Source organism: Caretta caretta, chromosome 1 (assembly GCF_965140235.1).
Source record: "Caretta caretta isolate rCarCar2 chromosome 1, rCarCar1.hap1, whole genome shotgun sequence".
In the NCBI taxonomy this organism is placed as follows: Eukaryota; Metazoa; Chordata; order Testudines; family Cheloniidae; genus Caretta; species Caretta caretta.
In genome coordinates this window covers 201,986,508-202,012,725 of record NC_134206.1, presented here as the reverse complement: position 1 = coordinate 202,012,725, position 26,218 = coordinate 201,986,508, and the positions used below count along the sequence as shown (strand labels likewise).

At 48.7% G+C, this 26,218-nt stretch overlaps 2 protein-coding genes across 8 annotated transcripts in view; one reads left to right on the top strand and one right to left on the bottom strand.

Moving 5' to 3' along the window:
• CCDC191 (coiled-coil domain containing 191) overlaps nucleotides 1–10,759 on the top strand; it is a 38,093-nt gene extending 27,334 nt beyond the window's left edge. For both annotated transcript variants that reach the window (XM_048817857.2, XM_048817868.2), the window contains exons 13-18: nucleotides 3,539–3,621; nucleotides 5,662–5,763; nucleotides 6,905–7,048; nucleotides 7,859–8,011; nucleotides 8,491–8,645; nucleotides 10,039–10,759. In XM_048817857.2, coding sequence (XP_048673814.2) covers nucleotides 3,539–3,621; nucleotides 5,662–5,763; nucleotides 6,905–7,048; nucleotides 7,859–8,011; nucleotides 8,491–8,645; nucleotides 10,039–10,171 — 770 coding nt within the window. In that variant the 3' untranslated portion in view covers nucleotides 10,172–10,759. The remainder of the gene's footprint in view (nucleotides 1–3,538; nucleotides 3,622–5,661; nucleotides 5,764–6,904; nucleotides 7,049–7,858; nucleotides 8,012–8,490; nucleotides 8,646–10,038) is intronic.
• The window catches only part of ZDHHC23 (zDHHC palmitoyltransferase 23), a 47,180-nt gene extending 21,287 nt beyond the window's left edge, over nucleotides 1–25,893 (bottom strand). For 2 of the 6 annotated variants that reach the window (XM_048817960.2, XM_075118828.1), the window contains exons 1-3: nucleotides 25,025–25,503; nucleotides 23,388–24,098; nucleotides 22,402–22,569 (exon numbers count right to left, since the gene is read on the bottom strand). In XM_048817960.2, coding sequence (XP_048673917.2) covers nucleotides 22,402–22,569; nucleotides 23,388–24,098; nucleotides 25,025–25,131 — 986 coding nt within the window. In that variant the 5' untranslated portion in view covers nucleotides 25,132–25,503. Of the gene's footprint in view, nucleotides 1–15,022; nucleotides 19,841–22,401; nucleotides 22,570–23,387; nucleotides 24,099–25,024; nucleotides 25,506–25,655 lie in introns of those variants that run through there. The other 4 variants (XR_007352464.2, XM_048817945.2, XM_048817936.2 and 1 more) reach the window with 4 other exon arrangements.
• Between the last annotated feature and the right edge of the window lie 325 nt (nucleotides 25,894–26,218).

The following is a 26,218-nucleotide window of genomic DNA, read 5'->3' as shown; positions in this document are numbered from 1 at the left end:
CCACAGAGAGAGTGAACCCAGGACAGCTGGGGAGTGGGCAGCCATCCCTACTAACTCCTGCTATGTACAGTCCCGTGACTCATTGCACTTATCTATTGGAAGATGAGATGCTTTGCTGATGGGTCCCACTGCCCTGCTTTGTTGTTATCACTGTATCAACTAGAGATGCAGCTGAACCAAAACCCTAGATCCCAGCACATGCCCTTCCCCCAAGTCTTAGAAGGAAGGGATCAAAATCCAGATTCATTTGACTTGGGCCCATCTCTCACAGCAAAACAGCCTGGCTGGGAAAGCCCTAGCAGAACTGGGGAAGCAATTTCTTTACTGTGATAAAGAGACTGAACTGCCTTTGGTTGTTGACTGCACCTGTCACTGCCTCACTCTGACACTGAGGGGCAAAGACTAGCTCTGGCAGAACATACTGGAGAGATGAGGTCATCAGCACTGTGACACCTTGATGATGAGTTCACCCTCTCTGCTGACCAATGAGAGTGCAGCATTTCAACAGATCTCACAAAAGCCATGTGAGAAGCAGTGGCATCTCAATAACTGTACCCATACCCCAAGAGTCAGAACAACATGAAGAGCTGCATCCTGAAGTCCTTGTGAGTAAGCTAAGGAAGCTGCTTGCATGAGTAAGGTCTCCAGGATTGAACCCGTGGATTTTACCTCTCTCACCAGTCAATCTGTCCAGGTCTCTTGGAGATCCCATTGCAGCTCCCCTTCAATCAGCTGCACTGCACCTCTGCACCCAAACAGAAGAATCAGGAAAAAAAATTCTCCATGGGACTGTTCTTAAAGTCTGACTGATGTGTACTGCCAGTTTTTATTGGTAAGGGAGGTAACAATCCCAGGCATTGTAGGCTGGCTGTTGAGGGTTGCAACAAGAGCTGCCTCCTAAGCACCCCCTTGTGGCGGTTCTGTGGCACTCTGCCTCAGTTTCCCCTCCTGGACTCCTGTCACAAGTGTAATAACAACAGCCCTTCCTGGGGTCTGGTTAATTAACAAAGTTCAGAATAATTCAAACCATGCTTAAGGTCCCAAAAATAATTGAAGCAGCCACTCCCAGGCTTTTCCTACCCAGGCCTCTGTCTGCTTTGTCCAATTCTCTGGCTCCAAGAGGTCATCAGGCAAACCCTTCTGCTGCTCTCCTGGTTTCTCAGGGTCCCTACAAGAGCCTAGCTGCTCTCAGCAGCTAGGCCACTGATGAAGTTTCTCTCCCCAGATACCTCTGGGTCACTTCTCTATCCAGGCCTCTCCCTCATTTATCCAAGAGGCCCTGATTGAATCACATGACCCACCGGTCACATGTTCCCACCTGAGGAGTACAGTTGGCCATGTCACAGGTGGGGCTGAGACCAGTGCTTAATTTGTAATGAAAGAGGTGCTGGGGCTCAAGCAATTTTTTTAACGTTCATAACTGATGCAGCAAGCCTAGAGGTGCCAGGGCTATGAACTGCCAAGCCCAGAGGTGCTGAGGCTCAGCCCTGGCAAGCCCTGGCACAAATTAAGCACGGGCTGAGATCCATCTCCTTTTAAAGTGCCAGCCACGCTGTGAAAAGGATGTTTTATGTGGATAGCCTGAGAATAGAAGAGTAAAACCTAGGGACCATGCCTTATTGACTCTGCATTGTCATGCTGGCAACTCTCTCTGTCTCTGCTCCCTCCCTGCCTTGTAAGTCCGTTTTCAGTTACCACAAGGAGAGTGAATCTATACAGTCCCATCCTTGGACACTTTGTCTTCTTGTACTTAGGACAAAACTCATCACTTTTGAAAAGTTTAGAGCAAAGGCCTCTCCTATCATGCCCATAACCCAGCTTTCTCCACTCAATAAGAGATGCCCATCTTACAGCCTTGGGTAGGAGTTTTGCTATGATACATGCATCAGGCTGACATTTGCTGAGAGGCCTTTTTAGCTTATGCCCTCTCTCTCTTAGTTCTCGCCATTTTAACTCTAGTACTATGCGGTAAGCTGTGACTTTGAACAGTAGAGGTCAAAAGTCAGCCCAATCACTCTGCCATGGACTAACCTCTGGTCTCAAATCAATTCTTCATGTGAACCCCAAGATTTTTGTGATCTTTGTGATCCAGGATCTGATGGCTGGAAGCTGACCATCTAGGCATGGTTTATTTCCAATGTGAGGTGTCTTCTGCTAGCAGAGGCATCAGTGGACAAGCACATCCATTCAGTAAAAACAAAATTGCAAAGACATGAGGCCGCCTGGGGGATTGAGTCTCCTTTTGTGTTACCCCAGGTGTGGGTCATTTTTGCTGACGAGCTACATGAGACTGTTGTGGATGTTGGAATAATTTATAACCACGTTGAATGATTCCCCAAACACTGCAAGGAAGCATTGCTTAGCTTCTCAAACAAAATCAGTGGGAACGCTCTGCTACACCTAAACTGGCCATTTCCGGGGATGGAGAAGGGCTGCTTGGAGAATGTCCTGTACCATTATACTGAACCTACTATCTGCTCAATATCCTTAGCACAATGGTTCTCAAACTTTTTTTTTTCCACGGATCACTTGAAAATTGCTGAGGGACTTGGCACACCATTTAATGATCTTTCCAAATGTTGTTTGTACCATTAGCTAACTATTGTAAAGCGCATTGGATAAAAGCTCTCTAAAAAAAATCCTTAATAATAATTCACGGTTTTTTGTTCTACAAATAAAAGCACACAACTCATATTTTAATATCAGTAGTTTTACCTTTCTAATGTGATGGATGTGCTCTCTTTCCCCAGCTGCAGCAGCCCCCGAGCTGGGGTTGGGAAGGAGGGGGGTCTCTCCCTGGCAGCTGCAGCCCTGGAGCTGGGGAAGGTTGCCTCTTTCTCTGGCCACTGCAGCCCTGGACGTCACAAATTTCCCCCAACCCCTCTTCTCACCCCACTGCCCCCTCCCTATTCCCCTCAAGGCCACCACCTCACCTTACATGGGTGTCTTCTCCAGGGTCCAGACACCTAATTAGTGGAGCCATGCCTGCGCGGCTCCACTAATTAGGTGGGTGGCCCTTCATTGTTGTGTGTGCGGCCGCCCAGGTGCACACCGTAGCGGGAACTATCCACGGAACACCTGAATGGAGCTCGGACCACAGTTTGAGAACCTCTGCCTTAGCATATCCTGATCACATATAGAGCTTACTAAGGCCATCATGTGTCTCATAGGGATGGGAAAGAGGAAAGGAACAGATTCTCTGCATTTACCTCCTCTTAAAGGTCCTGTGTTGCAGAAACTCTGGACGTGGCTCCTATCCGAGCCCATCAATGTTGCTCTGAGAGGTGGCCACAGGGGGTCAGTCATAACCAATGTCAGGCACTCCCATAACCAGTGTCACTTCTTCCCACAAGTCCTCCACTGCACTGCCAGACTGAAGAGCTGGCGGGACCTGAGCTCCTCAACACTGATGGTGCCAAGTCCAGCTCGAGTGTGAGTTTGGAGACAGTTTGCACATTCGTCCTGTTCCCAAACTGCTACCATGGCCTTGTAGCTCGTATATACTAATCCTCTTGTCTCCTTGGTCCTAATTCTCTAGCCATGGAAGAGAGAGCAATTCACCGAGCAGAACGGAGGAGGGAACTGGAAGAGGCCAAGAGAAAAAGAGAGGAGGAGAAACTGGTAAGTAAAGCCGAGAGCTAATCTGAGACACCCCGGCTGAGGGAGTGGCTGTGAAAGGAAGCCCCTCACAGTCAAGTGCTGGGAAAAGCACCTCCTCCTTCATTTACATAATGAACTTGAGCCCATTGGTAAGTGTCTGATAGATACCCCAAAAACAGATAAACAAACCCTATCACAGCAGGACATCCCCACCCACACAGCCTGGTGAGTGATTGACCTCCCTGCTGGAGCGCTGAAGTCGCTCATTTTTCCCCACTTCTGCCCCTCTTCCAAGCCCCTGCCTCATGCCTACTTTCCTTCCAACCAGGGAGGATGGGGTGGGATTCTCTTCAGAGCCCATCAGTTCCAGTACTGAATGGTCCACATGGGTCACCATTGAGTGATGTGAAATACTAGACTCTCTGCCTCTCTTGCTCCTGGATGAACATGCTGCATCTTCAGCACTTCTAGAAATAAAACATCTCTTATGCATCTGGGGGGAGTCCCTGAAAATCCTAAGCTCATCCGAAAAGTGTCACCATCTCTTCACCTGCCAAACTGTCTCTCCCTCCACAAGGTCCTTAAACCTAAGGAAAGTGGTTGGACTTCTGATTTTTGCTATCATAGACAGGGCTCAGGGGTCATCATAGACAGGGTTTTTTTCCCCTGCTCCACCCACTCATGTGCAGCACTGCACATCCAGCCAGGTATGTGGTTTTTTTTACCTTCCTCTGTAACATCAGGAGGATACGGAGCTTGATGAACCTTTGATCTGATCCAGTACGCAAATCCTACAGTTCTTTATTTAGTAGTAAATGTCTACCAGCAAATAAGGATAATTTACCATGTATGTGTGTGTCTGTGTAATTAATGTGATTAGCCCCACCCTAACCCATGGAAAGTATTTTCCAGGATCTCCAACCTGTATAGGCTCAGGTAGCACTTTCAAACAAATGCCTGGAAGGTTAGAGGCAGGAAGGGAGTTGTTTAGATGTGAATTACCTTATTATAGGGGAAATAAATCCTGAAAATAAGAAGATCAGATAATCCACATGAAATCCTGAGCCCAGCTGCTTTCAGACAGAGCAGCATCTCACCAAGGACCTGAGTTAGGTGGAATGGAAGGAGGCCAAGCCAATCTCCATGGTTCTTCTATCACAGGGGCTCTTGTGGGTTATAGTCTGTGCTGGAATTTGTCATAGATGTTCCTTTGACAGAGTGGCCCTTTTAAATGCAACCAACTGTTACTATAATGCTGAGGTTGTGATGTTATCTGCACTGAAATCAGGAAGTTCAGAATAAGGATCCTCCAGAAAATGATGTTTTGCCTCCTGTGGGATGGAAGTGGGTTGAAGAGGCTTAACCAAACCGTAGAGAAGGTTTCAATTGGTGGGCAGGCCAGGATCTAGGTTTCACTGTGTACACCTGGGTACACAAATAGGTTTGCCTATCTGTGACTGACACGCCTTGAGGGCTTAGACAGTGTGGTTTTTGGTTCTTTGATGTGTGTGCTGAAGGTGACAGCATTGTTGAATTGAAAGTGATTGTGCTACAGAAGGTGTTGGTATGTGGGAAGTTTGTGACAGGAGAGGGTGAATGCTTGGAGAATGGTGCTGTGCTGGGTGTGAATGTTGCCTCAGTGAAACAACTTTCTTGATTTTTAGTGTCCATGGCACATCAGGGAAATACAGTTGAGCCACCATAACACTAACTTCATGATGGTTTTGTGTGGGAGTAAAAGTAGAACAGCCCAGATCATAGAGGTAGCCTGTGAAACTCAGGGCTGAGTGAGAAACTGGGACTGAATAACCTTCAATAATATGTAAAGTTATTCAGGCACAGAGAAGGGTTGTCAAATGCAATGCTTCAGGCTGTACAGCGATCACTTGCAGGAAGAAGTGTCCTTCCCCACCCTAATGTACATCATTGCACAATAGTTGCTGGTCACTGCTAGAGGCAGGATGCTCACCTCTCTGGTCTTTGGTCTGAATGTCCTTTGTTCCTGTAAACGTTCAAATATGGTGCATCTGGTTTTATTCCAGCCATGTCCTTCTTTTCAAGGTGCAGCTGAAGGCCGAAGAGGAAGAGCGTCAGAGGAAGGAGGCTGCTGAAAAAGAGGCCCAGCTGGAGAAGAGGAGGGAAGAGAGGAGACAGCAGAAATTGGTGCGCAGAACACTGTGTGCCTCTGCCCCACATCCACAATGGTAGAGAGCAAAAGCCATTACCCTCTGGCAACTGTTCAGTGGCCAGAATGAAAAGAGTTGGTATCTCAGTTACTGTACTGGTGTCCACAGAATAAAACCCACTATCATTCTTGGATGCTCCCATACTGGCAGTTTCAACAGAGGCTGAGGTTTGAATGGACTGGGGACGCTGCATTCACTGTCCAGTTGATGGTCCCTGCAGATGCTTTGCCAGGTTTGAGGTGCATCAGTGAGGCTGTGTGGGGGAAGCCTGCATTGTGGCTGGCTGTGCTGTACCCACACCTCGTTCTGGGTTGCTCCTTTCATTCATGTCCCTATACCCTGCTGCACCAGTAACAAATATGTAGCCTCAGCTAAATAAGCCCTAGAAAGAGTTCCATAGTGTGGCAGCTTCCCGCCAAAGAATGGGAATATCTCCTCTGGTACACCAGCAGTTTCTGCCAGGCAGGAACTGCCATCTCAAGGCTATTGCTTGGGAAGGAGCTGTGGCAAGCGAGATGCTTTTAAATCCCAGAGATATGCTTCCTCTCTCCCATTCAGTAACCTAAATGCTGCTGTAGCACTTCAGTGTAGACACGGCCTACACCGACAGGAGGGGCTCTTCCGTCAGTGTAGATAATCAACCTCCCCAAGAGGCTGTAGCTAGGTCGATGGAAGAATTCTTTCACTGACATAGCTCTAGTTACACGGCGGGCTTGGTCGGTATAGGTGCGTCTCAGGAGTGTGAATTTTTCACACCCCTGAGAGACCGAGCCATACCAATGTATACATGTGCTAGATTCTCCATTCCTTTGACATGCAAGTTGGGGGTGACTTTCTCTAATACTGTGGTCATTCTTCCAAAATGGTTTCAAGCCTTCATGATTTCTTGAAGGAGACTGTTCCCCTTGCTCCACACAGCCATGGTTGGCTCATTCCAGTAGCAGCTGATGCGTTTGTATGTGTCAGAGATGTTTGGCCACCTTGTGGTAGTAGCTACACAAGCTGCAGATTCCTATTTCTGGCCAGGTCAGGATCCCCATCTACTCACTGTCTGTGGTTATATGCCTTACCATCCATTTCACCCCGGATGAGTTAAACTGCTGGTCTTTGAATTGCAGAAAGAACTGGAGAAGCAGAGAAGGCTGGAGAAAGAGCGGCAGCTCCTGGCAAAAGCCAGAGACCATTACGAGAAGGTCCTGCTGAGAAAGCAGGGGCTGGAGCCCTGGAAGAGGCTGAGGGAGCAAGCCAAGGAAAACATGGTGGTAAAGTGCCTATTGAAGGAAGAGAAAGGGAGGAAGCAGCAGCCAAATGGGGTTGTGGGGGAGAAACGGGTAATGGACTCTGAAGGCAGAAGGAGATGGAAAAAACTATTGACTGACTGAGTCCCTCCCCCTGCAAGAGCAGGGCACTGCATCCTTCCTTAATAGAGGATGTTTCCAATATTAAATTCACACAGCAGTGGATCCTCAAAGGTATTTAGGTATCTAACACCAATTAATTTCAAGTACCTAAATACCTGTGAGGGTCTGGGGCTTAGTGCTTTGGAAAATTTGGCCCTAGGACTATTTCATTTGAAAGGAGAAGAGCAAGAGGAGACATGGTAGTTGTATATGAAATAAAGAAGGACAGACGAAACCTCAGCTGGATGCTCCCATGTCCCAAGAACAAAATGGCACATAGTGAAATAAAGACAGCAAATTGAAAGCTGATGAAAGTAAATCATTTCTGATTAGCCTGCAGTTACCTGCGATACTCCCAAGATTTGAGGCTGATAGCATGGTAAGAATCAGTGTGACGTTCTGTCTGAGTAAGGAGGGCATCTGCAGTTATACAAAGATAAAAATGACTCGCAGTCATGAGGGGCTTTCAGTCCTCAGTCCACAAGCTGATCAGCCACTTGGTCAGAGACATAGTCAAGCCAGTGTAGAGTGTGGCACAGTTGGGTATGGTGCATCATGGGATCTTTTACATTAAAGCTGAGGTAGTTTTGCAGTGGAGTTTCCCTGGCTGCAGTCCTACAACATATTTATTTAGGTAACTGGCCCTTTTCTCTCCCTCCTAACTCTGCTCAGGTGGCACAAAAGCACCACAGCTCGGGATTGCAAAGAAAGTGCCTGCTGGCCTGGCTCTGGCACATCCAGGAGAGCCTCGCTGAGAAGATGGCTCAAGCTGAGGAATTCTCGTCCCGCATGTTACTCAAAAGGGGCTTCAGGAGCTGGTTAAAGGTGAGCCCAGACCAAAGGGGAGGGGATGTTACTAACCCAACCAACTGTTCTCACACTCCAAACCCAACTTCAGGGCCTACCACATGCACCCATGGGCTCCAGGTGAGCCTTGCATCACATGAACCTTGCATGCTGCCTGCTACGTCACACTGACCTCCCTTTCACATGTCACTTGCCTCCTCAACCCCTTTCTCCCTTCTCCCCTGTCCGCATCACCCCTTGCCTTACTCCACTCTGCTCCCTTCCTCCCCTTATCACTCCCCCTTCCTATTGCTAGTCTTCTCACCCCTTCAATCACAGCCTCCTCTTTGCTCCCCTCAGTCATTACCCCTTTACTCCGCTGCCTGTTGCTCTTCCCTGCCTCTCGTTCTCATTCCCATGCCCATTACCTTCACTAGAGGTTTCCTTGATACTCTTCTGTGGTTGTTTAGTGGGGAGGCCAGGAGAACAAGCTTACTTTCCCTCTGTCATTTCTCCAGCTCAAGGATTCTCTCTCTGCTCTGGAAGAGAGAGCTAGCAGGCTCTATGCAGCCTCCCTCAAGAAAAAGTTGTTCTGGGCATGGTTTGACCTGCTCAACGAGGAGAAGAGTGTATTATGGGAAAAGCAGAAGATCGCAGCTGAGCACAGTGATAGGTAAACATATTCCCCTAGTGGGAGTTGTTCTTACTTGGCATGTACCTACCTTATGGGACATTTTTGAGTGTCTGGCCTTTCCCCTTCAACCCACCATATGTAGACAATACCCTGCTGTCACTTACATGTGAAAGGTGGCTCTTGCTTGTGATATTCTGGTCTCACAATACGCACGGGGCTGACAATGGGTGCAGAATATCTGAAGAAAGATGGCTCCATGCAGATTGGAAAAGGGAGTTTGGTCTTTAATCTTTTCAGCAATTCTGAATTCCCTGGAGGAGGGGCAGGGAGAAGATGATGAACGGCTGAAAGTTTCAGAGTCAGTCAGTGGATCTGGCCACACAGCTCCTGTTAAAAAGCCAGCTTAGAAAAACTTTTACGTACAGTGATAGTGAGTCAAGTGATTGTATGGGAATAACATTGCAGGGTTTCCAGAGCTGCTGTTCTTGGTGACCTTGCAGATTGAATGGGCTCAGTTTATGAATCCAAAACTGATTAGCTGCAAAGAGCACTTGGGATCTGAGAATCCAGGTGGTTCTTTCTGCCTCTTACCCGATTCTGCAGTTTTGTCAGTCCCAAGCTGACAGTTTTGTTGACGATGAATGAAGCTGAATAGATTCCAGTTTACTCTCCCATAGCTGTGCTGTAGTGCAGGTTTAACAGGACATTTCTTACCGTCAGTACAGTGAAGAGCTAAGTCTCAAAGACACTGCAGGAAGCAGAGAAGTCAAATCCCACTCCTATGGGTTTGATGCAGACAGGCTCCATCACTGGCTCATGGGAAGAGTCAATGACATCAACGCGGTTTTTGGTTTTAATTTGCAAGTTTAGCTCACACTCCTGCACAGTTTAATGCTGAACCTGACTGACAGGGCTAAGATCGGAATGGTGCCTGGTTATTGGTGACAGGCACAGTGAACTGGAGGAGTAGAGGAGAATCCAGAGAGACTGGAAGTGAAGTGACTGGGCCTGCAAGCCGTTGAATTGCACTGAATGAGGCTGCTCTTCTCTCTCACTCCTTCCATGAGGGAGCCTCCCATGAAGAAGCCACCTTCACCTCCTCTTTCTCAAGGACCCTCGTTAGCCTTTATATAACACCTTTCATCTTCAGAGCACTCGGCAAACACTGACTAATGAATCCTTCCAGTGAGAGGAGTGAGATCTGGAGGGAAGGCAAGCGAGAAGGGCACAGTGTTAGTATTCTGGGATGATTGACATCTGTAATTAAACTGCCTGCACTGGACAGTTTTAATCTGTCACTGACCTGACTGTAGCAATAGAGGGGATGAATCCTGGGGGTCTCTGGCTGTTTTAGAATAGAGCAGAGGCTTTTAATGGCCGTGTGTGATGGCTCTGTCCATTCATCTGTCCTTTCCCTCTCCCTTTTTTAAAGGAGAATAACACTGACCATGTTCAGGGCCTGGAGGCAGTACCCAGCACTGATGAAGGAGGAAAGAGAAAAAGAGGCAAGGAGAGAGCAGCTACGCAAGAGAGTAGCCGAAATTCTCCCCGACTTCCGAAGATGACAGGAAGGACTCTGGGCAACGCTCCCTCCTTGATGAGCAGAGTGGACCTAAGTGGAAGGCTTCAGCTAGTGATGTGAGCTTACCCCTGTGAATGACAGGAGCTCTTCCTGGTTTGGTGCAGTGGGGGGCAAAGCAGGTGTTCTAGGGCCCATGGCCACTTGTGTTTCAAGTGCCACTTTTACCGTTCAGTCTAACCTGAGGATGACAGTGGAAACTGGACTGTTGGTGTCACTCTTTAGCCACAAGGCTGCTTTCCCACAGTGGGAACACACCAGAGCAACACCCCATCAGACAGGCAGTGAGCAGGGCTAGAACACGAGAATCAAGGCAGGATAAATTCCAGGCCAGATGCACTTTGCTTCCAAACCGCCCCAGGGATTTTTGCTGCCTTTAGCATAGGGCTGGCGAATTGAAACACTGAACTTCCTCCCTCAGGGACAGGAAGCGCAGAACCGAAACGTGCCTTTTTGCACTGGAGCAGAGCCCGGGAAGCCTTTCTGTTGTCAGTACTCTTGTCTTGTGGTTTGACACAATGTGGCTGTATCTGCAAATAAAGCAGCGGACATGTTGTTCCTTGACTTTAGCAAAGCTTTTGACATGATCTCCCACAGTATTCTTGCCAGCAAGTTAAAGAAGCATGGGCTGGATGAATGGACTGTAAGGTGGATAGAAAGCTGGCTAGATTGTTGGGCTCAACGGGTAGTGATCAATGGCTCCATGTCTAGTTGGCAGCCGGTATCAAGTGGAGTGCTCCAAGGGTCAGTCCTCAGGCCAGTTTTGTTCAATATCTTCATTAATGATCTGGAGGATTGCATGGATTGCACCCTCAGCAAGTTTGCAGATGACACTAAACTGGGAGGAGAGGTAGATATGCTGGAGGGTAGGGATAGGATACAGAGGGACCTAGACAAATTAGAGGATTGGGCCAAAAGAAATCTGATGAGGTTCAACAAGGACAAGTGCAGAGTCCTGCACTTAGGACAAAAGAATCCCATGCACCGCTACAGGCTAGGGACCGAATGGCTAGGCAGCAGTTCTGCAGAAAAGGACCTGGGGGTTACAGTGGACGAGAAGCTGGATATGAGTTAACAGTGTGCCCTTGTTGCCAAGAAGGCCAATGGCATTTTGGAATGTATAAGTAGGGGCATTGCCAGCAGATCGAGGGACGTGATCGTTCCCCTCTATTCAACATTGGTGAGGCCTCATCTGGAGTACTGCGTCCAGTTTTGGACCCCACACTACAAGAAGGATGTGGAAAAATTGGAAAGAGTCCAGTGGAGGGCAACAAAAATGATTAGGGGACTGGAATACATGACTTATGAGGAGAGGCTGAGGGAACTGGGATTGTTTAGTCTGTGGAAGAGAAGAATGAGGGGGGATTTGATAGCTGCTTTCAACTATCTGAAAGGGGGTTCCAAAGACGAGGGATCTAGACTGTTCTCAGTGGTAGTAGATGACAGAACAAGGAGTAATGGTCTCAAGTGGCAGTGTGGGAGGTTTAGGTTGAATATTAGGAAAAACTTTTTCACTAGGAGGGTGGTGAAGCACTGGAATGGGTTACCTAGGGAGGTGGTGGAATCTCCTTCCTTAGAAGTTTTTAAGGTCAGGCTTGACAAAGCCCTGGCTGGGATGATTTAGCTGGGGATTGGTCCTGCTTTGAGCAGGGGGTTGGACTAGATGACCTCCTGAGGTCCCTTCCAACCCTGATATTCTATGATTCTATTAAATGAATGGAGTCCTTTTACCCTCAAAAATAGCTGCATCATTGAACAACCCATGTCCTGCTGAGCTTTACACGAAGCCCTGCCCCCATAAGGAACTGTTCCTAAACTGTTGTATTGGGGGAGGAGAGGGAGTCTAACCTTTAGAAGCAGGTGTTTTGCCATTGAGTTTGCTAACAGGATTTGAAACACAAACATAGCACTTTATGTAGACACTTGAACATCGTTAAAACCATTAGTTGGATGGGGATCGACCCTAGCAGCAAGTCTAACTTATAGCACAACCCGCTAACTCAAGTGTATAGGCATGAAACTATCTACTCATGGTGCTGAGTGGCGTTTCAAATCATAGCAACTAGTTCCATTTTTAAAAAAGCCCCCTTTTTCCTAGTCTGTTCCTAGTGCTGCTACATCCTTTGTTTGTAACCACACGTAGGCCTTGTCTAGACTAGGATTTAAAGATGTATTGTTAGTTAGATCAAGCTAGCTACCATGATCAGATAACTTCTAAAACTCTAGTCCAGAACAAGGCAAGCTGAACTTTAGCATAAGCTAAAGTGGTGGTGTTGAAGCCTGGGCTCCCCACAAGTTAATTTAACTCTACTAGTTTCGCATGTGCTGAAGTACAACTTGCCTTGTCTCGATTAGAGGTTTAGAAAGCGTTTGCTGGACACTAACTAACATGAGTTACCATCACCCGTTTACATCCTAATCAAGATTAGGCCTTAACTTGTTACAAAGTGTTGCAGCTGAGTTAAGAAATAGTGCTCTAGCCTACACATGGGGATTTGGTTAGTACAGTTGTTTAAAAAAATCTCATGTCTATATTAGATAGTTGTGATTGCTATGCCTGCTGAGATCCGCTAGGGCATTCTTCCTAACAGTCCCCAGCTCTGAACACCTGAGTAATAGACACAGGCATTTGGAGACTGGAATTTGCTTCTCTCTCACTTGTGTAACAAAGCTGGAAACAAGGGTCCTCTCTTCTCAGGCTTTTGTCTACTTGGGTGCGAGGATTGGATGGAGAGCAGGGCGAGTTACAAAGCACACCCTGTACCATGACAGCCTAACAGCTCCTCAGTTCTATCCTAACAAGACTATCGTTCCCTAATTTTCCCTTCCACAGCCTACTTCTCAAATGCTAAGTAACACAAGGCATGCCTGTTGCCCAAATCTTGGTTACAGACCTGACTGCTGTCAAGTCATGTGGGCACTTACCTTGGGGTGGAAAGGAGTTGAAGGTGTGTGGATGGAGGACAGGTGAGTGTGGTGGGAGATCAGCTAGAAGCATTAAGGTCAGATTGTGTGAGAGAACAGCAGCTGGAAGGGCACTGGGGAGATTGCTTGTGTAGGTGGGGGAGAGGGTGGGCACTGCAGAAGGGATAAGATCTCCTTTGGAGAAAGATCAGCAGACTGGGAACATGGGCAGAAGGGAAGAGCGGAGGACCAACCTAGCCAGCTTCAATTCTTCAATGCAATTTAGACTCCCCTCCACCCATTGGTGCGTTCCTGGCTAATGTGTGATGATAGAACAGTAGCAGCAGTGTCTGCCTCTTGGTGCACACTGGACCCGTGGAAATCTCACCAGTGCAGTCTCTACATATTAGGATGCATTAGAGCCAGCCCTTCCGTTCTCAGGTTACCGGCCTCCTTTTTATAGAGAGAACATTTTAATCCTCCCTCATCCTCCTGTATTCGTGCACCAGTCAGGAAGCTGTCATGTGGGAACGGTATGTTCTCCCGCTACCCCCCTCTAAGGCTGGATTCCTGGTATAGGTAAAATTGCAGTTAGTGAGATGAGAAACCCAATGTGACCCTGCCTTTGTCATCAAGGTAGAGCAGCAGGCAGCTGGTGACGGGACAGTTCAGGGCTTTTCCAGGGACAGCTGTGGGAACATAGGAATTGCCATACTGGAGCAGGACATCATCCACCGCTATCCTGTGTCTGGTACGGGCAAAGGAAGATTCTGGAATAACCTTGCCCTGGGGGAAGGTTCTTCTGAACCAACCCCTCATATGGCTTGAAACAGATGGGTTCAATTTTTGGATGCTAAATTTGTGGCACCTTGGGTTTGAGCTGGGCATGCACAGCTCTTACTAACTTCAATTAGTGTTTGCTCAGCACTATCTCTGAAAATAATGCATCTTAGATAGAGCACACAAAACATGAGGTATCTCAAACCCATGGTTATGCATGATAGATGGGCCCTAGGTGCTCTTCAGCATTCTCATCCTCCCTTTTCTTCCTGCTAGTTTATCAGACCCACCCACACTCTGGCAGACTTCCTAGTTTGGAGGATTCCAGCAGAGACCATGTCACTGGGTGGTGCTTAGCTTTTTGTCAGATGCCTGTGAAGGCCTGGACTGCTGCAGTTATGTCCCTCACAGTCTAGGATTTAACAGTTCAGATAGGTGCAGTTTCTCATGAATTTAGTGCTAGTGAACGGGTTAGAAATGCAGCTCTTGGGACTAAAGTCCACAGGGATGAAACTTTACCATAACACCAGTTTTCTTCTGAATCAGACCTTGCCCCCGCTGATTTCAGCCAAACAGCTGAAATAATCGCACACAGAGCAGCCAGAGCCCAGGCTCCTTCTGATAAGGCTATTGGCAGATTGTACAGGACACCTGTAAAACATTCTGAGTGGATGCTATGGTTTTCCAAATTTAAGATTTATCCCATCAAACACTTACACCTCACCCCCTTGATGGTAAGAGATTTTGGCATAATGAGAAAATAGATTCAGCCTCAGCTGGTGACTGTTTTAGAGTTTGCCTCCAGCTTTCAAACTTGAATTGATGCAGAATTTAAATGGTCGAAACCTATGTCCTCGAGGTTATGAGGAAACACTTGGGGAAGTTCAATCCTTTTCCCTTTGAGACTAGGAGTGACAAGGCAATACCAGATGTGATGATGGTGTCGTACTATGGCTGCTTACTCACTGGGAATTGGGCCATCTCCCCCCAACATCCAAATTCATTTCACAGCCCCTAGATGGCGGTAGCTTTCAGTCACTACTGACCTGGCTGGATTTGATTAGAAATGCAAGTCTCTGTAACCCAGTACGATTGCCCGGAAGCATTCAGTTAATCTGCACTGTAACATAGTATAAATTAATCAAGACCACTCTAAAGATAGTTTTTATTTATTTGAACTCATAACTACACCCCTCTGAAAACACTGGGCATGTTACAAAGTGGCCACCCAACACAATCCTTTTAATAAAGCTCACACAACAGCATTTTATATTTAGGGTTCCTCCTGTCATTTACGAAAAAACAACCAGGTTAGAAGCAATTCTTCTTTCAGACACTGTATTTTTCATTTTATCATTAAAACCATTTCCCTAATGACGTAAACTCTTGGGAAGTCAGATTCCTGATTTCAGGAAGGATCTCACCTCGTCCCTTGCAGGGTTTTCATTTGACAAACATCCTTGCCGGTGCCTCCATTGAAAACATAGCAGAGATAGGGAAAATACATCCATAATCACACACACACATCCTGCTCTAATGAGGCAATATGCATTTACACAGGGAAGGAAGCCATAGCACATGTGATTATTAAGACACTAGGCAGAATTCGTTTGTCTAGAGAAGAAACCTTTAAAGCGCATGATTTTTTTTAAGACACTCGAAGCAGTCTGTTTCGAAGGGGGAAAGCACCATTACAGCCTGGAGTCTGAAATAGGATTGGAATCTCTGGCATTTCTTGGTTAGCAGGGACTTCAGTCATTTGGGTAAAGGTGAAAGTCAAGAAATGGTCTTCAAAAAAAGGTCACTCATCTACCAGAGCACGAATGCAAAATTGAGAAGAGGCAGTTATGGCAGAGTGCCAAGTTATCGCTCGTATCATGCATTTAACGCTTTCACTAAAATTCACCAACCAGGATGCTAGTATCTGTGCAATTTTAGTAGTATTATGACAGTCCTAGTCCTTTAAAATTCTTCCTGGTGTGTAAAGTGAATCCCACTGAATAGCACTGAAAGTCTCTAAGAAGGATGCTACCAAAACGGGATAAATCTTTTTACATTTCAAAATGTTGAGGCAGAAAACCAGGAAAAACAATTTAAAAATTTGCTAGAGTCCCCAGACTTTTACCAGCTCTAGACACTCCTCTTCTGCAGCTCAGGAGAGCCTTTAAAGGGCCAGAATGGTAATGATTTTGTGATTGTTATGAGCATGCATGACTATTTACAGACAAGTAAGTGACTGCTCCCTGCCCCAAGGAGCTTAGATTTAAGTATCTGTTGGATCCAGCTGGGTGCCCAACCTGCAGCTCATCTGTCAAATGCAGTGTGCTCCCCATCTATCCCTCACCAGCCTGCCTTCCTTTATTGCACGAACTGCATCTCTATCCCTTTTTCACAGCCCCAAGACTCTCTCTTTATGTCCACTACTGTGGTGGATTTTAACATTTGGCTGGAAGTTTAACCTTGTGTCATTGGACTAAGGGTGGGCAAAGCAAAGAATGTGAGATAATCCACCCTCAATAGAAATGAAAAGGGGGGCATTGCCCTTCTTGGACTTTCTGCTGCACTGTAGGTACTCAAAGGAAGCTCCAAACCCCAAAACAGAGTAAATCTGAAGCTCTTACCATGAAAAGGACAGAACAGCATTACTTCCCGATATTAGTATTTATATCACTATAGTGCCTAGGAGCCCCAATCATAGACCAGAACCCCATTGTGCCAGGCACTGTACAAACAGAGCAAAAAGTCAACATTGTGCTTTCCCTCTCCAAAGACATTCATGAGGTAATCCTCTCTCAGGAAGGCTAGGACTGTAAACAAGAAGGTGGCCATTTAAGACAGTGCATTTGCCACCAGAGTGCATTCTATGGCCACTTAGAACTTCCCATGCAGTAGGAATAAAATTCAGATCCTCCTGCAGCAAAAACACAGGCCTCTAACCACTTGAAGCTGTTTGGGCCTGACACACAGTTGAGCAGCTCCAATTCCACCCACTAGATGGCACTGGTAAACACACCAGTTCAGAGTTTTATTCCCCCTTCACAGAGGGGTTAACAAGCATAGAAAGGTTAGGTGACTTGCCCAAGGTCCTAGCTCCTAGTTCTGTGCTCTACACCACATGCCCTCTAGTGGCTTTTTTCTGCCCAGAAGGCAACATTATCTCAACCTTTCCAAGTTCCCAACAGGACAGAGGTTTGAGAGAGATCACTGTATGAGGCAGAACTCTTCCATCTAGGCTCCCCACAGCCCCACTAAATGTATTTCTGCTACAGACACATTTGCAGTTAAGTAGCATTAAGGCAAGCTCTTGATATGAACATAACTCCAGTCCCAGGAGAAGTGAGATCATCATAATCATGCCAGGTTTCAGAGTAACAGCCGTGTTAGTCTGTATTCGCAAAAAGAAAAGGAGTACTTGTGGCACCTTAGAAACTAATCATGCCAGTGGACGAGCAGTGTGATCCATGTGACTGCTTTCTCATTGAAATGGGGATAATAAAGGGCCAGAGGTCTCCACATCTCTTGATTTTCTTCTTTCCTTCCCTCTGACTGGAGACAGAGGTTTCTCCCCTTTAAAGTGATCACAAAAAGGGGACTGCACAAGTCAGCAGCTCTTTCCATGTCACTGGGCTCCAAGCACAGCAGTTCCTAAGGCTCATTAATTATGCTGTAGGGCACAGAAGTTGCATATACCACTTTAGCAAGCAACAGAACAGTGTAAAGAGGGGCATATTGACTTGAACTTGGGCATTGTATCTTGAGCGGTGATGGTGACAGGTGCCAGACTAGCAGATTGGGGGCTGAATGTACAGTAAGACGGGGAGGGGAAGCTTGCCTTTTTGCTCTCTCCTCCCCCACCCCACACACACCCTTTGGTAATACACTTTATCAACCCTGCCCTAAAGAGTTGACCTCTAAGCAAGGAGAGGGGAGTTCAAGTCTCCAATCAGTCCTTGGTCTGTCTGCCACCAAGGGGGCTACTCATTGATTGTTGTTTTTGTGGAGTGGACACATATTAATAATTACAGTGAGATTCCTCTCATCTCTGCCGGTGCATCTCAGTCTGGATCTACAATACTCCAATGCTCTCTGAGCCCAGGGCTTGTCTAGCCAGGCATATCAAATTACAGTGGTGTTTACAATGTGCACAAACAGGGATAGACATAAGATCTGCAAATGACATCCCTTGTGATTTCAGCTAAAACTGGAGCCCAGGTAGGTGTGGTTGAGAGGCAGGTGCACTCAGTCCTCACAGGCCTCTAGCAACCCCGCTGTAACCCCCGCCAACCATTTCACTTGAGAGACACGGTGAGGGAGGTAATATTTTTCATTGGATCAAAGTCTGTTGGTGAAAGAGACAAGGTTTTGGGCTTACACAGAGCTCTTCTTCAGATCACGCGAGCCTGAAAGCTTCTCTCTCTCACCAAAGAGAAGATGGTCCAATACAAGATATTACCCCACTCACCTCGTCTCTCTAATATCCTGACTATACAACATTGCAACCAACATTTTCATTTAGCAGTCTTCTGTGAGGCCCAACAAACCCTCCCCTCATCCCCAGACCTCCGAGTTAAATCTTGCCTTTCCAGTTCCTTTGAGAAGCAGGTCTACTGGGGGTAGAGCACATTCTCAATGATTGGGGGACAGAGATCTGGGCAGCTGTACTTCAGCTGTGAGCCATCTCCCAGGAGTACTATTATTCCTCTCTCATCACAGGGAGGGGGGGAAATCACAAGCCAGTAGCAGCATCAGACAAAGGTCTATTTACTTCCCACCTGGGCCACTGCCCCAGAATGAGTAACAGCTACTTGGGAACTTAAAGCTTTCTTACTTGAAAAATATTTACCAGCTGTGTGGTGCTAGCAATTGCTAATGGAACAAAAATATTTCAAGGGAGTCAAGCTCTTGGATCAACTCAGAGAAGCAGAGGAAAGAAATCACTGGCACAGGAGGGATCAGTCCTCCGCTCACACACAGATGGAATAGCCCCTTTGGGGGCGGCTAAGAGAGGACAGGACCTCAAACAGCCCTATAGCTGTACTGCTCACAAAGGCACTTAAGAGAAGCACTAATAGCTGATGCAGCTTTATGGATAGGTTGGAATGGAAGATTGAAAAATATGCCCACAAGAGAGAAGAGTGGTCCTAGTTAGTTCTTAAAGCTACCACAAGACAAAGCCCCTTTTAAATATCTTCCCCTTAATCCTTTATGATTGCGATCCTGTCTCTTGGAATGGCTTGCTCTTGGTACACATTATAGTTCGCCTCATCAGCACAAGGCATCACATCATTTGTGAAATGCTGCACATGGATAAGAGAGGGAAGTCTGTCCTGAACCCTGCAGTGTCCAGCTGAGGCCTGAAGCCTGGCATTTGATTATCTTGGCTCTGAAATCTAGACATGGAGCATCCATGTTCTCAAAGTCTTGTGTTGTTAATCTTCCTGAACTGTGCATAATTTCTTTGTGTGGAGACAGGTGGGGTAGGAGTGTGATTTCATCTCTCCTGGTTGGTGCATATGGCTTAATTCATTCTGCACCCTACTTTTGGCCTTTGGTGTACAAGAGCTATCTGTCCTTTAATGCCTCTTCAGACACCGATGATGAGATGGGCACAGCCTCCAAGTTCGTAGGGAATGGCAGTGGGATCCCTGTGGAAGGAGCCATTCACCTCCACAGAATGTCACTGCGATCAGTGGGAAAGGGATTTCACACAATGTCTTCAGCAGAGTGCTGAGGAGTGGGTGACCCCAGGGTCAAAAACTGGCCCCAGTTGTACAGGAAGCCCTGGTTATACTTGCCCGTGTCTACCACAATCCCGCCCAGAAGCCTGCGCCCGGTGTCCTCCCGCAGAGCCAGCCGAGCTTCCCTCTCGGTCACGTTGTAGCTGATGTTCAATAGCTGGATGAGGAGGATGTAGCCCATCCCGGCCGTTACAATGGCACAGTACCACACACACGTGAATGACAGAGCGGAGCTGGCAGTGGGGAAAGAGATGGGAAGGAAGCCATTTAATGTGGGCACAGCTGCTTTAATCCGTAGCTTCAGAGATTGAGAGAGAGATTTCCCCTGGTAACAGATCTCCCTTCTGTCCCTTTCCATATCTGCTACAACAGCCCCTTTCATCAGGTGATCCCAAAGGGTTTTACAGACATTAAAGCCCCACAACATCGCTAATAATGATGCTTAGCACTTACACAGCCATATACATTTCCAATAATAAAAAATAATAATAATACCCAGCTCTTATACAGCACTTTTCACCAGTAGAATGCCACATGTTTTACAAAAGCCAGTATCATCCTCCTTTTACAGGTGGGGAAACTGAGGCCCAGATTGGGGACTCATAATAATAAAACTAAGCTCTTATCTAGTGCTTTTCATCAGTAGAACTCAAAGTGCTTTACACAGGAGGGCAGTATCAATATGCCCATTGTACAGGTGAGGAAACTGAGGTCACCACCAGAGCCAGGATTTGAACCCGGACCTCCTGAATCTCAGTCCAGTGTTCTAGCCTCTGTTTCAGCACTGTATAAATGTTAATGTTTTTGTCACCATGCCTGGGAGAGAGGCAAGCACTAAGCCCTTTTTATAGCTGGACAAACTCATGCAGAGATGTGAAGTCACACACTCAGAGTCACACCAGCAAATCTTTGGTGACGCTGGGTAAAGGAGGTCTGACTCACATTCTACTGCCCTAACCACTAGATCACACTGTTTTACAAACTCTAAGGGGAGCTCAACTTATACAGTCACAGAAGGAAGCAACTGCAGTCTGGGACCCACCAGCCCTCATTCCCTGTCTGCTCATTGAATCTAGCCACTCAAATGCTCTAGACACTAACAGCCTGGTCCACTCTCCCACACCAGTTGCATGGGAGTAGAAAGGGGTGATCTTTCAGGACACCTTATAAAATCCGCTAGACTATGAAGGCCAAACTCTGCATGGCGGCAACCACTGGATGTCCTGACCTACACCTAACTTGGACTGGTTAAGTCTCTGCTGCAGTCACAAACACAACCTCTCCATTGCCCTCCCACCTCCTCTCCTACAACTCAACCTCTTTCCTTCCCTACATCACCGCCACTCCCCAGCTACACACCACCCAGTAATCCCCAAAACTCTTGGACCTGGCATTTCATCTCCCAACCTCCCTGATCACTTGCTTGTATATTGAATTCCTTCTCCCCACTCCCGATCTTGTCTATTTAGACTAGGGGTGGGCAATTTTTTTTGGCCCGAGGGCCACATCTGGGTAGGGAAATTGCATACAGGGCCATGAATGTAGGGCTGGGGTAGGGGTACGGTGTGCAGGAAGGGGCTCAGGGTGCAGGAGGGGTGGAAGCTGAGGCAGGGGGCTCAGAGCAGTGGGTTGGGGTGCAGGAAGGGTTCAGGCTCCAACCTGGCGCTGCTTACCTTGAGCATCTCAAGGGTGGAAGCAGCGCGCAGCGGGACTAAGGCAGGCTCCCTGCGGCCCCTGGGGGAGGGGAGGGCAGAGGGCTCTGTGAGCTGCCCTCACCTGCGGGTAACTCCCACAAAGCTCCCATTGGCCACAGTTCCCTGTTCCCAGCCAATGGGGGCTAGTGCCCGCAGGTGAGGGCAGTGCTTGGAGCCCTCTGCCCCCCCACTCCCTCAGGGGCTGCAGGGACATGGTGCCGGCCACTTCTGGGGGCGGCATGGGGCCAGGGCAGCCAGGGAGCCTGCCTTAGCCCCATGGCTCCACTGGGGTGGCAATCCCGCGGGCTGGATCCAAAGCCCTGATGGGCCGGATCCGGCCTGCAGGCCGTATTTTGCCCACCCCTGATTTAGACTGTAACCTCTTCAAAGCAATGGCTGTCAGCTACTGTGTAAGCTGTACAGGATCTAGTCCAAAGGGGAGCCCATCCCAATAGGGGCTTCTAGGTGCTACTGGATAATAAAAATAAATCTTGGAACTACAGGACAACACAGAGGCAGCTGAATGGAAGGAGGATCTGTGGAGCTGATGAAGGGGTGGCAGGATGCAGCCAGGCAGCATGAGAGCTCCTAAGCACTGGAGAGGCAGCGAAAGGGAGCAGGTGAGGATCTTTGAAGGGAGCCAGAGAGTAAGAAAGGAAGTCTGGGGACTCAGGCAGCAGGGATTGGTGGAGGGAGTCAGATGAAGAAGCAACAGCTTGGAAGACTCATACACTGAGGATGAGGTGAAAGGACAGAGATGGAGGGACAAGTAGGATGGTCTTATGTTTAAGGCACAGGAGTGGGACATAGGAGAACTGAGTTCCAGTCCTGGCTCTGCCACTGACTTTCTATGGGACCCTGAGAAACTAACTCTGTGCCTACAGCATCCCTTGCTGTAGAATGGGGACAGCACTTCTCAGTCTCCCAGGAGTTGTGAGGATAAATTCATTGTTTGTCAGGCATGATGCGGGCCATAGGAGATGGACTGGGGCCTCCGGAACTGGAAGCAAGTAACAAGTGGGAACTGAGCTACATGATCTGACCTCTGAGGAAGGACCCATGTCCCCACCCCGTGCCCTGTCCCTGAGAAGATTTCTCACCTGTAGTCTGCATAGGTCCCTGGGCAGTAGAACAGCGCTATGAACATATTTTGGCCCCTACAGATGGTGTCCAGGGTCAGTGTAATTCCATAAATGGAGGTGAGCAGGAAGAGTGATAGCACAAGGATAAAGGCTCGGTGGTTCCGCTCCCCTACGCAGCTGTTAATCCTCCAAAGGAAAGAACATTTTATAAAACATTTTTCTTTACTTAAAAAAAAAAAAAGTGTCTCTCTCCCTTGACTGGCAGAGAATTTGGTTCCAAGGTGTGTCTGTATAATACACTCACCAGAGTGCACATAAAGCCACTCAAGGGCACAGGCTAGTAATTTAGGCCAATAATTAAGGAAATGTAAAAACAGCATATTCAGATCCTGCCAGTGTCAATATAGCTCTGGGAGAGCCTCCCACATCCTGTCAATTGCCTGCTGGCAGGCTCTTAGCCTTTCCTAAAACCCTAAGAAAGGTGACGTCTCTTTGCTTGATATATCCACACACCACCATCCCTGGGATCTTGGGCTGCATTTACACTGGCAATTTTAGTGACTCTCCCCCTGCTGCTGTAGCACCAGTGCGGCTCCAGTGGTGGAAGCAATTGCAGGAGTGCTAGCATGTCACAAAATTTATACCTGCTTAGAGCATATTTAAACATCATGGCGGTAAAAAAAACCGGACCCCTTTCTTACATCACTAGCACTCCACTCAGTGGAACTGTACTGGTTCTAAAGTCACAGTGGGAAATTTCCCTAAAACTGTCATTGCAGACAGACTAGGACCCAGAGACCAAAACCTGGTCTTGAAACACAGATCTCCTACACCAGAGTTGGCTAGTTATCAGGTCACCCTACTTAGGGCAAATGACAGCTCTCTGTACCAAAATGAAAGGCACCAAATCCAAGTGGCAGCCCTATTTGACTGCTAGCATCTGGATCAAAGAGCAACAACTTCTTTAACCTTAAACAACAACCTCAGAAGTCCATGGCACCTACCAGACACAGTGATGGTCCAGTCTCCTTACACATATGCCACACAACCGGCAATGTCCAGCCCGAGGTGGCCTAATCAGCTGACATTTGGTGCACCAGTCCTCCTTTGCTCTGTCTAGTCCCTCGGCCAACGTTCTAGAATAGCCCTTGGCATCACTGTTCTTAGCATGACAGCTGGCAATGCCAGACACAGCTGCTCCGTGAAGCCCATTGGAACTCCCCAGGATTTTCCTGTTTGGCAAGTCATTGCTGCCTTGGCATGGTGATTTGTCATTGCTCATTTGGCTGGCAAGGTAGCCAGGGTCTCTCTTGGCTTGAGACAGGGCCACAAGCAGGAGAATTAGCCCACAGGTGAGAATAACCACCTGAGTTTGCCCCACATGGCCTCGGGGAACCACTTCCCGGAGGAACACATAATACATGTACCCCAGAGAGAACAGCCCCAGGCTCAAAAAGAAGAGAGTCCGTCCCTTTCTTCTGTGTGTGAGGTAGTAGTACCACAGCACCACCACAGGAAGGGATGTCAGGATAACAAGTGCCAACAGGAAGTGCAGAGCTGCTATGTGGAGGAAGACTGGCAGCAGGACGAGTGGTGGGAGCAGGCTGATATTGATCTTTATGGCCCCCTTAAGCCAGGGGATGCGGAAGCGATCCAAGATGGTGTCTGCAATTCTCTCTAAAGTCCCCGGGGGCAAAGATCTGCACGTCAGCCACCTGTTAGGGAAAAGCACAGATTTTGCTCACATACATGAGACACTTCTGTGCTGTCTACTCCCCTCTTAGTTCAGTCTCTCCTTACAGTCTAATCAGAACCCACAAGATTCAATCACTTCACATCAATCACTTTGACTCACTCCCTATTTCCCTTCCCATTTCTTCCTATTCTATGCCTATCTGATGTAACCTGTAATCTCTCTCAGACAGGACATGTGCCTTTTTAAAGAAATTTCTAAAGACCAACGCAAGGTTATTCTATTAATATTAAGCCTTTCACTCTCTAACTTCTGTGATTCCATCTACCCACTTCAACAAAATCTGTCCCTGATTCAGAAACCAGATGAATAGCAGCTGTGAAACTGACAAGAATCAGGTCTGGGTGTCCACAGATCTCTGGCTCTGGGGCAGTCCACACTGTGGGGCTTACCCTAATGCTGCAGACCCTGGAAGTCCTGGGTCTCTAGCAGCCCTGCATGCAAGCTGGCAGGAAACCAGGCAGGCAGGAACCCTGCCTGTGCTTCAGTGAAAGTTCTTTGAACCCAGTAAGTTTCCACATAACATTTTGGGTTTAACAAACAAGAATTTTCTGATGAAATCCTGTTTTGCTGTGAAATTCCCAGCCTGCTCTATTACCCCAGCCTTTATCCCAACCAGGCAGAAGGCTTTTGACATTCCCAAAATGCCCAGTCCCTTGTCAATTGGCACTTGACACAGACAACCACTCCTATCTGACAGGGAGATGTTTAAAAGTACCAAATGGAGCAGCTATGTGTAGACTGGGTTTCCAAAGCTGAGCCTGACCACACAGTGCCCCTTTCTAAAGAAGCTGGTTAAAGAGTGGGGGGAGACACTCAAGATACCACGGTAATGAGCGTGGTATGAGCCCCCCTCTGTAAAGGCAGATTAGAGACTAGGCTCTTTACCTTTCACAGCCCTCATCGAGGTCCTCGCAGTCACAGCAACAGGCCACTAGATGGTTCTTCTCCCCCCTCCGGTCAATGTACTCGCAGCAGCAGAGCGGCTCCTCCATCTCAGACCCTTCGGCCTTCTTCCTCCTTTTGCCCGGTTTCCAGCCGCTGATTCCTCAGGCAACTGAGGCTCCCGCTTGCTCCGGCCGGCGTGCGATGGCGACTCCTGCGGGGGGGCAGCGGGGAAGGGCACAGGGACCCGGCTGCCCCGGCACTGCCTGCTGGGGTCCTGCAGAAGCGAGTGGCCGGCTATTTCTGACACAAAAGCCAGACGTGAGTGGAAAGAGGGGCGGCGGGGCTTCAGGGGCAACTCCGCTGCTCCCCGGCTTAGACCAGCAGCCCCGGGCCCCCACGGCTCTAGCCCGGGCCAGCCCGTCGGAGGGAGAACGGGGGGGGGGGTCCCAGCTGCCCCCTGAGCCCACCCAGGTGCTCAGCCCGCCCTCCCCCGGCCCCGCACACCCACCAGCCCTGCTCCACCCGAGCCCCCTCCTCCAGCCGCCCCCCTGCCATTCACGCCGCACACCCCATCCCGGAGAACAGCTGTGATTGGCTACGCCCCCTGCAGGCTCTCACCCCCGTCACTCACCTCACGTGAGCAGGGCGCCCGGCTGAGGGTGGGCAGCCGGCAGCCTCCCCGCCCGCCGCTTCCGAACACCTCCGTGCCAACGTCAGCCGGGATGGCCCAATGCCGGCGCGGGCGGGGCGGGGCCAGCCATGACGTCACGGCAGAGGCCGGCCTGCTTAAAGGGCGAGGAGGGTGGCGACAGGTGGGGGGCGGAGCCCGGCCGCGGGAACGGTGTGCTCCACCCTGCCCGCCGAAGCCTGGCACAGAACGCGGTGCAGACTCTTACGTCACAGAGCCGGCCGCGCGCGCTCCCGGCCCGTACCCAGGCATTGCCGCGCGCGCGGCGGTAGCTTTGCCCGGCCAGGCTGGGGCGCTGCGCTCGCGCCCAGCGAGCCCGGCTGGGGCTAGAGGAGCCGCGAGCTCCCTTGCGAGCCAGCGCTGCCGTATCCGCCCCTTCCCCCAGGCCGCGCAGCCGTGGCATCGGTTTAACGAAGCGGGGGCCGCGCTTGGGTGTGTTGAACTGGTGCAACTCCGCGGGTGACCGGCGCCACGCACGCTTGCTCCGGTTTAACGTCGCTGTCTCC